Source organism: Hippichthys cyanospilos, chromosome 12, assembly GCF_059441005.1.
Source record: "Hippichthys cyanospilos isolate Australia breed blue-spotted pipefish chromosome 12, RoL_Hcya_1.0, whole genome shotgun sequence".
In the NCBI taxonomy this organism is placed as follows: Eukaryota; Metazoa; Chordata; class Actinopteri; order Syngnathiformes; family Syngnathidae; genus Hippichthys; species Hippichthys cyanospilos.
Genome location: NC_142380.1, coordinates 13,990,378 through 14,005,060, shown reverse-complemented (window position 1 = coordinate 14,005,060; position 14,683 = coordinate 13,990,378). Strand labels below are relative to the sequence as shown.

The 14,683-nt window shown below is 38.0% G+C and overlaps 1 protein-coding gene across 2 annotated transcripts; it reads left to right on the top strand.

Moving 5' to 3' along the window:
• Window positions 1-3,297: 3,297 nt before the first annotated feature.
• pfn2a (profilin 2a) lies at window positions 3,298-13,343 on the top strand. Of its 2 annotated transcripts, none has more exons than XM_088430309.1 (3): window positions 3,298-3,626; window positions 8,189-8,381; window positions 10,615-10,952. In XM_088430309.1, exons 1-3 carry the CDS (start codon window positions 3,498-3,500, stop codon window positions 10,710-10,712), a joined length of 420 nt encoding a protein of 139 aa, XP_088286435.1. In that variant the 5' UTR covers window positions 3,298-3,497; the 3' UTR covers window positions 10,713-10,952. The 2 variants fall into 2 exon arrangements, with proteins under 2 accessions (XP_088286435.1, XP_088286434.1); XM_088430308.1 differs by having other exon boundaries at window positions 3,301-3,626; window positions 10,940-13,343.
• Window positions 13,344-14,683: the final 1,340 nt, after the last annotated feature.

Here is a 14,683-nt window from a genome sequence, read left to right as displayed (position 1 = left end):
AAGCGCCAAATGATCTTGCTGTCAGCCTCTCATTTCACAGAACATTAGACATGTTTATTGCATCATTCATTAGTCTCATAATATAGATTCAGATCAGTACGGCATGTTTAGTGCAGGTCAATTTGGTAGAACAGTTCAATGCATCTGGTATCAGTTAGACTGCATTTATATCCAGGAGTACATCTAGATCACAGGTGTCAAAATCAAGGCCCGGGGCCCAGATCCAGCCAGCCACATTATACAGTATTATGTGACCCGCGAAATGCTGATTTGACTTCAAATTTCTGGCTAAATACCGAACTTGCAAGTTGTCTTTAAAAAAAAAAAAAAATTCCCAATCTGTCTTTTGAACAGTTTGTACCAGCCTCTGATTTCAAAACTAGGTAAGTGTGTGACAAACACGCACTCACAAAATATTTTCAGGCCGGCTGACAGAAACTATACTACAATGTGGCCCACAATAAACATGAGTTTGACACAACTGAACTAGATAATTTACCAAAAGAGAGTGAGCTCACTGACTTCAGTAAGTTTGTTGATATTCTGGATTGTTCGGTGTGAAAAGTAAAATGACTAAAATTATGCCTACAACAATGTTATTGGCAGTGTGATGCAATACATTAGTGAAGCATAGCAGGCAAACAGGATCTTAGAAGGCATGCTATATTCAGCATGCTTATTTAAAACAAAAACAGTGTTCCATTCGTTAGAGTTAGCATGTTTTGATTTTAGCATTAAAACTTTGAATTTATTTATTTTTAGAATCAGAGAAGTAACACCGCACCGTTAAACCCATGGACTTCAAGTCCCACACAGTATAAGTAAAATATTACACTGAAAAACATACTGGGAATAACAGATAGGAGGTAAAGAACTATACAGTATGTGGCTGCACTGTCTCTGTTCAAATAGCCATTGTTTGAAGTATTATAATCAGTGGTGTAGTGGGGATTTTTAAGTGGGTGTACGCGATTCTGGGATATTCTATATTTACATACAGAACATCAATCATAGGCTACAACACCAGTTGAACTAACGTTAAATTTAATGTTTTACTACTCCAAAAAAAAACAGGCCAACATTACTAAGCATAACTCGAACCAAAATAAAAATTGAACGTGGCGTCGGGAGAAGTGGGTGGACGGCGTACCCCCACGTACCACGCCCACTACACCCCTGATTATAATGACAATAAAATAATGCTATTATCCAGTATATGGCTTTTTGCGTTGTGGGTTAGCATTAAAGGGACAGTGTAAGATTTAGACCGTTTTTCATTTAAAAAAAGAATAAATTAAATGACTACGAATTTAAAAATCGTGCAAATAAATGTATTCTTACAACCAACAGTATGTTTTAAATATAATCGTAGGTCTAGTTATCATTAAATTATATTACATGGGGGGGTGACACTTCCCCGAAGGCTGTCATGTTTGTTATAGCTACGAACAATGGTAAATGCAGCACCTCCTACCGTCCGTAATGAAAAACTGTCCGAATGTACACAGTATCCCTTTAAACTAGCAGACGTCCATGAAGCAAAATTATGTTGTTTGCTGTATTAGAAAAAATGCAATTCTCTTTTTTTTCATTGTCAGTTTTACATTAAAATTGAACTGTAAGTGTGGAGAAGCTTGAAGTCTCTTTTGAAAGCTAGCCTGCCAAATTTGTGCTTGTTGTGAAGCTCCTCGCTGCCATCTAGTGCTGGTAACTCATATTTTTGCTGGCGACTCAATAGCGATTGTTTAAACTCACAATGCAATGACTGGGCCTTGCATAAATGGATTAGTGTTTTTTTGCAGAGAGACAGTAGTTTTGCCTATTAAATAGCTGCTTTCACTCCAAAGTTCAAAAAGTGTAATGCACTGCATGAAAAACAGGAACGAAGTGAAACTTTCAGCCAAATGGAAACACTTGTAAAAGTCTTGTGGTTTCCCTTGATAAAGAACAAGAGAGATTATGTAACGATAGGCAAGGATGCACATAACTGATAGTACGCAGGTACGCATACACGGCAGAAATCACTGATGCGTAATGTCGTGTGCAGTCATCCTTTATTTGACAACTAACTAACTAACTGAAAATAGCATGTGAGTGTAGTGCAACGTATGGCCAACAAACAAGCTAATCAAGAAGTGATTTCTAATCACCTTCTTTTTGGATGGCAACACAATATGCAGGAATAATATGCTTAATAGTTTTCTCCTTGCCTTTCTTAAAAGCTAAGCATGGGTGTCCCATGTCTTCCTTTTCTGAGGATATTTGTTTGTTTACTGAAGCAGCTTGGATAGGCTTTCTGGGCAGCGTATCATTCTCATGAAGGTGTACAGGAGATTGTTTACGTTGTCACTCTACAGTGATGGAGTGTTAACCTCTGACTTCCGGGTCAATTCAACACAGAAATCCATGTGACTTAACATAAAGATAGCCTGAATTACAAATTTGCTCGATTGCTTTGTAACATATTTTGTAATTAAGGAGAAAATGTGGAATGTCTGTAATTCAATAGAGTAGTTTTCAGGATGTAAATGAGAAGAATAGTTTTGAATTGAATAACATTTAATCAGTCTAAAAATGTGGAAGGAGTATGATGTCGTTAGGGGTAGCCGATTCTTTTCAATTGGAGGATTCCGATTTTAGTAGCTTTTAGTTGAAGTAATTCCCATCAAACATTTATAGACGCTGTGATTGATCCCCAAATAAATCCTGTGCAAGAAGTTTAACACTGTTGAAAACAAGAAAGTATATGATTCTTTAAAGAAAAAAAACCACACACATTAGGCCCCAAGATTTATTGAATGGGCTAAACATTTAGAAGTTGGAATTATTTGAACTGGTCAAGAAAAGTGGAAGAAGAAAACACGTAAAACGTAAGCATTCATTAACAGACGAGGAATCGTGAAAAATATGTAAATGTGAAAAATAGTTCCCAAGATGCCCTGATTGAGCTGAACACAATGGAGGAAAATGTCCTGTGGAATGCGGATTTGTGTCTGTGGGTGAGGGGGGGTTAAGAAGGAATTTGGGCAAAATAGTTCCCAAAATGTCCCGATTAAGGTGAAAAGTTGGCATTGTTTGGAGAAAGGTTGGCGTGTAGAATGGCAAAAAAATGGCCTAATAATGAAGGGAAATTGGCTGCAGGGTTATTCAGTATTTGCCCAATAAACGAGCAGCCTTTTGTGTACCCCGAGTACCCTCCGAGACATTTGACAAATTCATTCTTCGTCTTCTTTTCTTCCGCCGCCTGCTGCCGTTAAAACGCCGGTGGTGGTGGTGGAGGCTCATTGTGCGGAGTGATCTGAAATCCGGACTACACCCAGCCAGCCAGCCTCAGCCGCAGTCGCAGCCGCACTAGTGCCCCGGCTTTCTTTGCCGCCCCAGCGCGTCCGTGTCGTGGTGGCTGACATCCGAGGCTCCCGAATTTCTCTCTTTTCAGCCTTGGTGTCTAATTTGCGCCCCCTCGGCCATTTTGTACCCCTTCTCTGTCTTTCTTCAATATGTCTTGGCAAAACTACGTGGAAAACCTGATGGCCGATGGCAGCTGTCAGGACAGCGCCATTGTTGGCTATTTGGACGCCAAATACGTTTGGGCAGCACATGACGGTGGGACTTTCAACAATATCACGGTAAGAATATGAAATGGAAGTTAAGGTAGGTGTAAAGTATTGGAAATCTCAGCCCGAGGCTTGCCAGAAAAAGCACAAGGGTGTGTGTGTGTGTGGGGGGGGGAAATCCGTTATCTATGCAAATGACTAGTCAACTAGCGGCTATGCTAAGCTAACGCATCGCTGGCCTTTCCTGGCTAAGGAAACGCCGCAGGATTATTTAGCCGCCTCGTGTGCGACGAGACACATTGAAAACGGGCGTGGACCCCAACGCAAAACGGTTCGGTCACATCCCAAGTTAATTTTAGATAACTGTAAATAATCTCTTACGGTGTGATTTTTTTCAACCCGTGAAACAGGTTAAGTTCAGCTTTGAAATAAAAGGAGCATTCTTTGTGTGCCTTGGCTGTGATGATTAGCTAACGTTAAGCCGCCGATCTGCCGGTTACCTGTGGTCACACACACACACACACACGCACATAAAAAGCTTATACTGGCTGACTTTTGATCAACCTGTGATATAAATACATTTAAAAGCAGCTTTATTGTTACCGTGCCGATTGTTTCAGTCATCGGTGGAAACAAGCGATACGTCATTCCCAAATGCTTTGATTGTGTGGCATCATTGATATTACAGCTCGATGGATCGATTCATAGGCCTCATATCATAACTCAGTTCTCAGTTATATTTCGGGATGTGCTTATTTTGCTTTGTGTGTATACCAAAGAGCATGCAAACTTGCAAAAAATGTCCTACATTTTGGACATGAAATGTTTTCCTCCCCTTTCAAAAATGTTCTCACATTCCTCAGTTTTCACATATGAAGATATCCATTCAAGGTAAAGAGACATTCACTAAGATTTAACAGAAAACGTTCACATTCAGCTCATTCATGGGAATTCGTTTAAGCATTCCAAGAAATTCCCCATATTCCTCATTTCAGTCCATGAGGGCTTGTGTCCTGCATGTGTTAAAAATTTTATTTCGCAACACACCTGATTTGATTCCTCATCAGCTGCAGGAGCTTCATAATGATTAGGTGTATTGCAAAGAAAAATAAGGAAATCATGCAAGATACAGGCCCCCATGAACTGAAGTTTATGCTTCTAGACCAAATTTAAATATTTTCATTAACATCAATTGACTTATTCGTACCTATCCGACTAGGAACATTTTGAGTTTAGGACAGCTACAGGGCTATTAGAATATTGAATCTTCAAAATCCTCACTTTACAAAATACCTTAAATAACAAAATACCTTTAAAAAAATGACAAAGTTTAATCAACAAGCAAGCCATCGTCAACACCTTAGATTGGTCAATCAATGGATATATGCTCAGGATGCATTGAATTTTTGGCCACCGAACAATTTCGACCAAAAATAGCAAAATGGGAACTTTTGATTTTCGACCTGAAGACACAAAAACTACTACTAGTGAGCGACTGTGAATCTCAAACAAGCACACATGAGAGGGAGAGGGGCGATGCTTTGTAGGTAACTACTGTATTGGGTCCATTAAAAAAAGTGCTGCCAAGCTTCCACTTCTTTACTTGGACTGCAGGTGAGGAAAAAAAAACAAAAAACAAAAAACCAACAATTAGAACGAACAGCATTTCTGTCACAACATGTTTCAAAGGCCAATTTAACAATAAACACCTAATAATAAATAATGTAAGTAATTAGTACAGTTAAATGCTTTTATTTTGAATTTGGTCTTTGTAGCAGTCGTTGCTATTCAGGTCACGTCTCTACCAACATCAGCTAACCGCCATTAAACAAAAAAACTAAACCAAACCTCTAATCAGTTGCGCTGTCATTGTATGAGGCGACAGAGGTCTCTAGCGTTAGCATTTGCCGTTAACTATGTGTTGCCCATGTTGAATTCAAATGCAGTCAGACATTTCAAACTCAAAATGTCTGTCAGCGGCATGTTAAAATCTCGAAAATGTCTAATTAATTTGGAATTGCTATGATATTAGAAATGACAGATATTAAGAAGAATGATGGTGGTGAAAATACTTTGATAATTTAGTCAATTAAAGTAAATGGTCCTTCTAGTCACCTATGTTTTCCATATGTGCTGTAAATCTCGGATGGACCATGAGTCGCACTGGCATATAAGCCGTGGCAGCAAAATTTGAGCAAAAAACAAATGTCACTGGTAAACCACACGAGGCTATAAGACAGGGGTAGTAACATCAGATAGTTACTTAGAAAGGTGGTATATGGAAGTGTAAAAATGTCCACTAGCGCCAACAAATTTTCAACATAACACTGACTGAATACTGCAGAGTAAAATAGCAGTACAGACTCAGAATGAATGCTTAAATAGCGTCTTTTATTTCACACACTGCACATAATTCATAAATACAATCTATACATATATACACACACAGTGGAACCCCGGGTTACAGAGTCTCTGGCTTATGGTTTTTTCATGTTGTGATGTGGAATACTGAGATTTTTCATCTCCTCTTTAAGGAATTTTCCCCCGCTTTGCGACAAAAACAATTGTCATGACCATAGGGCATTGGCTGTATTTGTGTTGTTTTGTCTCCATCTGCAGGTGTTTTTAGGTAATTGCACTTATTTTCTGTTGCCGTCAATGCCTCCATGCAACGGGTCACTACAATGCTGGTCTGCTATTAGTCGGAGTCTCCTCACGCAGATGCTGGTCTGCTATTGGTAGTTATTCACTCGTTTCAAAATGGTGGAATGGAGAAGCTTTGTTCTATTGTAAGTGGTTACAAAACCATATTTACAGTGCATTTTACTGCTTTATTCAAACTTGAATGGGTTAGCCATGGGTCCCAAGATTGCTAGTGATGTTAAAGAGAGAAGTAACAAGATGATTTATATGGAATCAAAGCTGGAGATAATCAAGAAATACGAGGCTGGCCTAGCCTAGGCTCCCCTTACTAGGAAATATGGGCATAACAAGCACCACTCAAAGGTAAATAAATCCTTTCTAAATTATTTATTTAGGATGTTTTTTATGATTGTATACATGTATATTGTATATACGTAGCACTTACTATACTATTTTGATACCAATTTTTAATATGTATGTACAATTTTAATGTTTTTACCGGGGGTTCTAAACGCATTAGCTATTTAACATGGGTTTAGATTGCCCGCCATACGATGAATTCGTCTTACGAGCCCAATCGTGGAACGGATTAATCTCCTAACACAAAAAAAAACTGAAAAATGTGGTTTGCAAAAGTATTCAGCCCCTCTGTGTTGATACTCGGTGGAACCACCTCTCACTTTGCAATTATAGCTGCACGTCTTGCTTTGCACATCTCAATACTGACATTTTTGCCCATTCTTGACAGAACAGCTCAAGCTCCGCGAGATTAGATGGAGAGTGTTTGTGAACAGCAGTTTTCAGATCTTGCAACAGATTCTCGATTAAATTTAGGTCTGGGCCATTCTTACACAGGAATGTGTTTTGTTTTAAACCATTCCATTGTAGCTCCTGCTTTATGTTTAGGGTCATTGTCCTGCTGGAAGTTGAACCTCCAACCCATTCTCAAGTCTTTTGCAAATTACAGCAGGTTTTCTTCCAAGTTTGTCCTGTATTTGGCTCCATCCATCTTCCCATCAACACTGAACAGCTTCGATTTCCTTTTTGAAGAAAAGCAGCTCCACAACATGATGCTGCCACCACCATGTTTGACAGTGGGGATGGTGTGTTGCGAGTGTTGTGCAGTGCTAGTTTTCCCCCGACAACATTTTGCATTTAGGCCAAAAAGTTACACATTGGTCTCATCTGACCAGAGCACCTTCTTCCACACATTTGCTGTGTCTCCCACATGGCTTCTGGCAAACTGCAAACAAGACTTCTTAGGGCTTTCTTTCAACAATGGCTTTCTTCATGCCATTCTTCCATAAAGGCCAGCTTTGTGCAGTGCACGACTAATGTACTATGGACAGGCTCTCCCACCTGAGCTGTGGATCTCTGCAACTCCTCCAGAGTTTCCATGGGCATGTATGTTTTGGTGGGTGGCCATGTTTTGGTAGGTTTGCAGTTGTGCCATACACTTTTCATTTCTTGATGATGCATTGTACAGTGCTTCGTGAAATGTTCAAAGCTTAGGAAATCTTATTATAACCTAACCCTGGCTTAAACTTCTTCGCAACTTTATCCCTGACCTGTTTGGTCGGTGAACAGCATCATGAAGTCCAAGGAACACACCAGTGTCCTTTTAGCAAACCTCTGAGGCAATCACTGAACAGCTGTATTTATACTAAGGTTAGATTACACACAGGTTGACTCCATTTAATCTTTAGGTCAACAGCAGATCATTCAGCAATCATGGGTGCACTCCGGGTGTCGATACCACTGCATTTGACATATAATTAAATTATATAATTAAATCGTAAATTATAAAAACTTATGCAGTCATTGCACTGTTATCCCTTCCCATTTCCATCCTTTGGCTGTAGTTAGGGAACATGGAGAGCCAGAGTTGCTCTCGAAGTAACAGCCCTCAGACTTCGAACTTATCCATTGTTGTAATGAACAGTATGATATTGCCCTATTATTTATTTATTTGTGTGCATTCCCTCCCCCAGTCCCAAGAAATTGACGTTTTGGTTGGCAAAGACAGAGAGACCTTTTACACCTGCGGTCTCACTCTGGGCTCAAAGAAGTGTTCGGTGCTCAGAGACAGCCTGCAGGACGAGGGTGACTGGACAATGGACATGAGGACAAAGAGCCAAGGAGGAGAACCCACATACAACATATCTGTGGGACGAGCTGGGCAAGGTAAATTTTAAAATAGAGTTTTTGAGTAGTCTTACTGTCAGAAGATAGGATGTTTAGTCATCATGCAGCTACAGCCAATTTAAATATTGATATACCTCTTAAAAATGAGTTTTTTTATGTTTGTTGAACAAGGCAAAATATTTACTTAAATTTGGGGGGGATTTCTCGCTAACAGGCTCCTTATTTGCACTAATGAAGAGCGCAAGTGCTGTCTGGATTTTTTTATTTATTTATTTATTTTTAAAGCTTGCCTCGTTTAATCCTTATGCTAGGTTTTTCTCCAACATTTTCTCTTTTTGAACTTTTCATACCTGGGCTTTTTCAGCCATTCTCTCATCAATTTTCTCAGTGTATGTTAAAATCGTATGGTAAAAGCTAGGGCTGCACAATTAATAGTCATAATCACGATCACAATATTGGCTTCCATGATTAATTAAGGTGATCCTCGGCGATATTTACATTTAAAAAGCCTGCTACCGTACATGTCAAATCAAGCACTTTGTCATCCTACCACTAGGGAGCAATGTTTCCCACATGACTGCGTGACAAAAGCCTCTGCCTTACCAATGTGAAATGGCGTTGAGTTTCTCACCTGATTCCTAATATATACAGTGCTAGCCGTCAATTTAGACCCATTTTAAAAAATACGATTGGCAAAAAAAATAAAATAAATTCGGTTTGGAATGTCCGAAAATGACATTTTGACTGGTAACTGATTAAAACTTTCTTAAAAGTAAATGTACTTGGTTCTAAGTAGGCTTGTTTTTTTTTTGTTTTTTGTTTTCATTGGTTTGCACTCAGCGAGTAAGTTAGCTGTGTTGCCCTGCATGCCAAGTTTTTGCCATGTCTTGGGTGAATTTGTTCTAAATATTTACTTTATTTACTTTAGTTTATTATTATTATTTGGAAGTATCATGCCTTGTTCGGATACTGATTGAAATGTTCATAAATAGAAATGTTTGACCAAACATGATGAATAATCGTGATTTAATAATTGTGATTTCAATATTGACCAAAATAATCTTGATTTTTTTTTTTTTTTTTTTTTTTTTTTTTTTTGCGCCATAATCGTGCAGCCCTAGTAAAAGACAATACAATCAACCTGTTTCCTTTTTCATTTCAGTCTTTTTACGCTCCCCACTTCAGTTACACATTGTGGTTTTAAGCAATCTTTCTTCTTTTATATACTTTATGATGCCTTCTAATAGAAAACAACTTCTTTAAATTGATAGCTTTATTAATTCAATAAAGTTAAAAAAAAGTGATTCATTCCTCATCCAAATTTTCAGGTGAGCTTTCATTTTGTGAGTAGATAATGCTTTATGACTGGAAATTTGATAAACAGTAAACATAGCTAAACAAAACAATTGTTATTGTGTAGAATTACTGTAGGAGTGCTGTTTGGAACCAAACTCAAAATGAACCGGTGGACATAGTTTGAGAAATGTTCCCCTGAGTTGTACCACTGGATTTAATGCAGTGTTTAATACTGTTTTTTGAAACTATGATAACGCAATTTAGGCTTCTCCCTCTAATTGTCCGTTAGAAAGCTAATGTTGCTGCTGTTAACTTTATAATTGGATCAATGAGATTACTATTAATATTATTACATTTGAAAATGCCTACTAAATATTGCATTTCACACAAAAAAATATCGTTAAAAAACCCAAATTAAATAAGTAAAAAAGAAATCCTCTGGGTCATCAGAGCTCACCTGCCACCAGCTAGCTTGTGAGCTAACAACTTTGCCGTCTAATAATAATAGTTCACAAGTACACTGGATAACCTCATGCAAATAAAGGCACAAGTTCTTACTTAAAATTTCTCTACATCATTTTAGCCACGCCCATAAAAAACTAGGAAAAAAATGGTGAAAGTTAAAAGTATGTACCGCAAGTGTGTTTTGTTTTGTTTTTAAAGACACAAGCCATTTCCAGTCAGAGGATATCAATTTAACAGATAAAACATCACTAATGCTTAGGCTCAACTGGATCCCTGCAGCAATTTGTTTACCAAATTCAAAATGAACCAGCTGTGCTGATATTGGGCCTTTTTTGGTGTTGTGTGTTGTTAGAATGCTAGTTTTAACTGAAGAAAACCTAAAAGGCTCGCGGAAATTTCTTCGTATCTTCACACTTTTCACGAGTACTTAACTTTGGGATGCTTTCCTTTTGTTTCTTTCCTTTTTTTTCCTAATCATCCCCCTCCCTCTTTTCTATCTCTTCTCTTTCAGTTTTGGTTCTTGTAATGGGAAAAGAAGGGGTCCATGGAGGCGGCTTGAATAAGAAGGCTTATTCAATGGCAAAATACTTGCGGGATTCGGGCTTTTAATGTTTCCCAGGCTCATTTAGGTAAAAATTTGAGGGACATAAAGAGAAAATAAATATTGCTGTTAAGATTTCTCCTGCAAGCTGTCAAATGTCATGGAAACCTTTTATAGCATTGAGGAGTGGTAAGATCCTGACACCTGGACGTCCCCCTCCATCACACGGGGGCGGGGACAGTTCAGTTTTGTTCATTTTCTCTCTGTTTTTTTTTTTTCCCCTTATGTGCCCCAGTATTGGTTATAGTCATGGGAAAGGAGGCGATCCATGGTGGAAATCTTAACAAGAAAGCACATGAAATGGCGGATTACTTGAGGAAGGCTGGATATTAAGCAACCTCACCATCCATCAACCTTAACAGCTCACCACATACTTCCAGGATTAAAGGGCAAACAATGTTTATTGCATCCCCTTCAGTTTTTTTTTTTTTTTTTTTTTTTAAACAGCCTCACCCCCGACCCCATCCTAATCATGAGAAACTTTTTGACACTACAGTAATGGCATGATCACTAAAATTGTTCAAATGTTTATAAACCAAAGGAGTGTACAAAAATAACCACAAAGTGTAATACAAATTGAATTTGCCTTGTATGACATCTGCTTTGCTAGTTGCTAATTTAAAAAGAGAAAAAGGCATTTCCCCGTCCTGTTCATCAGCATGTCTGCATTGTTGCATGCATATGTTTTATGGTTCTCCTGGCTCTTCACCCGTCTCCCAGCCAAGACTTCTTCTCACCTGCCTCCAATAAAAAAAGTTTACGCTGACTTAAGCTTGTATCTGTGTATAAATTTGCGACTCACAACTGTGTTCCCCCCTCCCCCTTTATTTTATTATTTTTTTTATCCTACCATCACATGCTAATGTCTTGTACCTGGATGTGGTTTTTAAAAGATGTGGTGTTGGTTTCTTGTTCAAGTGTAGTGTAAAAGGGCAGCGTTGTGATACTTCAACACATTCTTAAGGAAAGCTGCCTGAGCCTTTATTACGTACCCCTGATTTCTTGCTTATGGTCCATGCACTAGTACACTCTTTGTCCTTAGTAGGAAGGCACCAGTAGGATACTGAATACATGCAGTCATTGAATCATGACAAAGCTAGTGTACAGCTAATAAGTGGTCACCCGTAGCCAAAATTGATAACCCTAATATCCAGCCTGAGATATAAATAATACATTTATAAAATAAATAATAGGCATCTGTGACTCACTCGTAGCCTCCTGGATCATTTTTGTAACACCAAAATGTTCACTCGTACTTAGTGTGCAGTAATGTCATACTGTAAGTAGTGGAAGGCAGTCGAGGTGAAAATTGTTACCAGTAAGTCAGTCAATCTGCAACTGCGCTGAATTGGCTTACTACTGATTTAACTAATTGACTAATTAACTGGTTTGATAGACAGTTGAGGACCATGTCCTAGTGCACACTAGTTCTCATTGGTAGGATGACTACTAGTGAGGCAAAATTGTGCACTAGTTTAACATCTGTGGAACGAGTATTCTAATGAAGCGCTTGGCTAACTCATAGAATTTTGCATGAAAACAAAGTACTATTACATGAACGTTAAGATGGGTATCGAATAAAGTCATATAGGCGTTTGAGTTTGGATTTCATCAATTGAATTAATGCCTAAATTGCTATATTGGATAATGTTGGAGTCTCCAGCTTGAGGTCATACCAGTAGACCAATTGTAAAATGAACGTTACAAGACTCAATCGATTTACTAGTATACCCAAGCTATTATACACGTCCAATAAATTGTCTTACTAGTAATGGTAAGAACAAAGCGTGCTAGTACACAGGCCTTAAGTTGAATATCAAGGATCGTGAATAAATGCTCAAACGGCTTTCTGTACATTCTGGAGTCTGTGGTCATTCCACCTCTGTGACAGCTCACATAAGTCAGATCCTGAAATTTGTCCGATTGGTTTTTAATTACCACCTCTTCCTCGTCCTCCTTCCCCATTTGTTCCCACCTTGGACCAATCATTGATGTACAAGGGTGTTCACCTCCATTCTGATGGATGATTGTTGGCATCACCGGTTGACTGTAATAAAAAAAGAATAAATAAAAGCCTAGTCAGCTTCAGAAAGTTGGAAAATCGTAACAGCCCCTCCCCCTCCCCTTTTTGGGGGGACTTTGACACTACTTTAAATTTGTCAACACTAATATTTTGTTTTCCTTTTCTTTTTTTTTTTTTGACTAACTTCCATTAACTACTGAAACTACATGAATGCATATTGACTGTAAACCAAGCGTGTCCGCTACTGACACCTTGTCATTATTTGCATTGTGCTTTAGTCATCCAAGATGTATTCACAAATTGTCATCGTATGGTACTTAGAAGTATTATAGCTAAAGAAAAAAACAAAAACAAAAAAACAATGCTGTGTACACTAAACTTATTGAAAGTGGTGTTGGTTGGATTAAGATCATTTGTAAGTTGTCTTGTGATAAACTTCCAAGAATTGTGTATTCAGTGCCATAAAAATCAACCTCATGTGTTGCTACTAGTTTGATTTTTACCTGCTGCCCGGGAAAGATATAACTTAAAAGTGGCACTTTGCGAAGGGACATTTTGGCATCAAGTTATCTCCAGACTTTGTGGAATATGTACAGAATTAAACAAGAGAGAGAAACATGTGTCTGTGTGTTTTGTGACGTTGGAAACTGCACATTGTGGCTAGGTCAACTTAACCCTTTGACCCTTTTGAGGGTGGGCGATAAGGTATTCACAAGCAGCAATATAAGTGACTTTGCTGACATGGGAATATTTGACTGTCAACAATGCCATTCTGTTAGCAGATTAACTGCTGTTTCAATCAATACTAAACGATGATGGAGTGGATGTTTCAAAAGGCATATGATGAAAACTACCAAGCATAAGTGTGACAATGACAAGATGGGCAGCAATTTCAGATGCATCCAAAAAGTTACGTATTGATAGTATGTTTCTATTATAAGCAAGATCTGAAAATAGAATCTACATGATCTAAATGACTTACAAATGAACCTTTTTTGGGTGGTAAAACCATTTAAAACACATGTAGACATACACAGGGCGGCTGTGCAGATCCATCCCAGTAATGATAAAAACGATACTTGAGTATCGGTATCTTAACAGCCAAAGAGTAAAGTATTTCTCATGGGACCCTCATAGTCCCTTTTTAGTGTAGACACACTCAACACACTTGTTGGGCGGCCATGTTATAGTTACAATTATTTGCATTTTCTGTATTTTTCATACTATTTTGGAGGGCGGCGTATTGATCTTCTTTTACGTATTTTTAAATTAGTTTCGGGTTTAGCATGGTCCTGCTTTGATTCTAATCTACATGTCTGCTACCCCATATTCCTTTTCTAAAACATTCATGTGAATTGTATAATAGTATGGTATGATTGACAAAAATATTATTAGGGAAATGATATCAAATACCATGTTTATGAACTAAAAAGTAGTTGGTTTTCATATCGGCGATACTGGCTTTGGTATTTATCGTGTATCGAAGTTTACCAAAATCTAAAGTATCGCTCTAATCAGGAGGGACCAAGCAATATCCAGTCATCGCTCACCTGTTTTCTCAGTTTGATCATGTGATACTTGCAAGCTGAGCAAACAGTTTCCAATATACTCTGTTATATTTCTCAAGCAATTTTAATCAGAATGCTATGTTAAATGTGTTGGTAAGAACATATTTGTAAGAAAATGTTTAACTTTTAAAGAAAAAAAGTGGACAGGTAAACAGTATCTTGAATTTTGACAAAACTAACAACGTTTTAAGAAATTTAAAACAAATACAGTACTAAACTTATTTCGCCAGTTTTAGAAGTAACAATTCATATTTTGTTCATAATTTGACAACTAATGTTTATTTTACAATTGATATTTTCAAAACGTTTTTTAATTGCTGTTCACAGAAGTGACAACGCATGTGCACAAGTAACAACCAATCACGACTTAGCTTGTAAATGTCACATG

Excerpts from the sequence above, each read along its gene's own strand:
- pfn2a (XM_088430308.1), top strand. The coding sequence starts at position 3,498 with ATGTCTTGGCAAAACTACGTGGAAAACCTGATGGCCGATGGCAGCTGT. Across the intron at positions 3,627-8,188 it reads GGACTTTCAACAATATCACG|TCCCAAGAAATTGACGTTTT; the intron begins GTAAGAATATGA and ends TCCCTCCCCCAG. Across the intron at positions 8,382-10,939 it reads TGTGGGACGAGCTGGGCAAG|TATTGGTTATAGTCATGGGA; the intron begins GTAAATTTTAAA and ends TATGTGCCCCAG.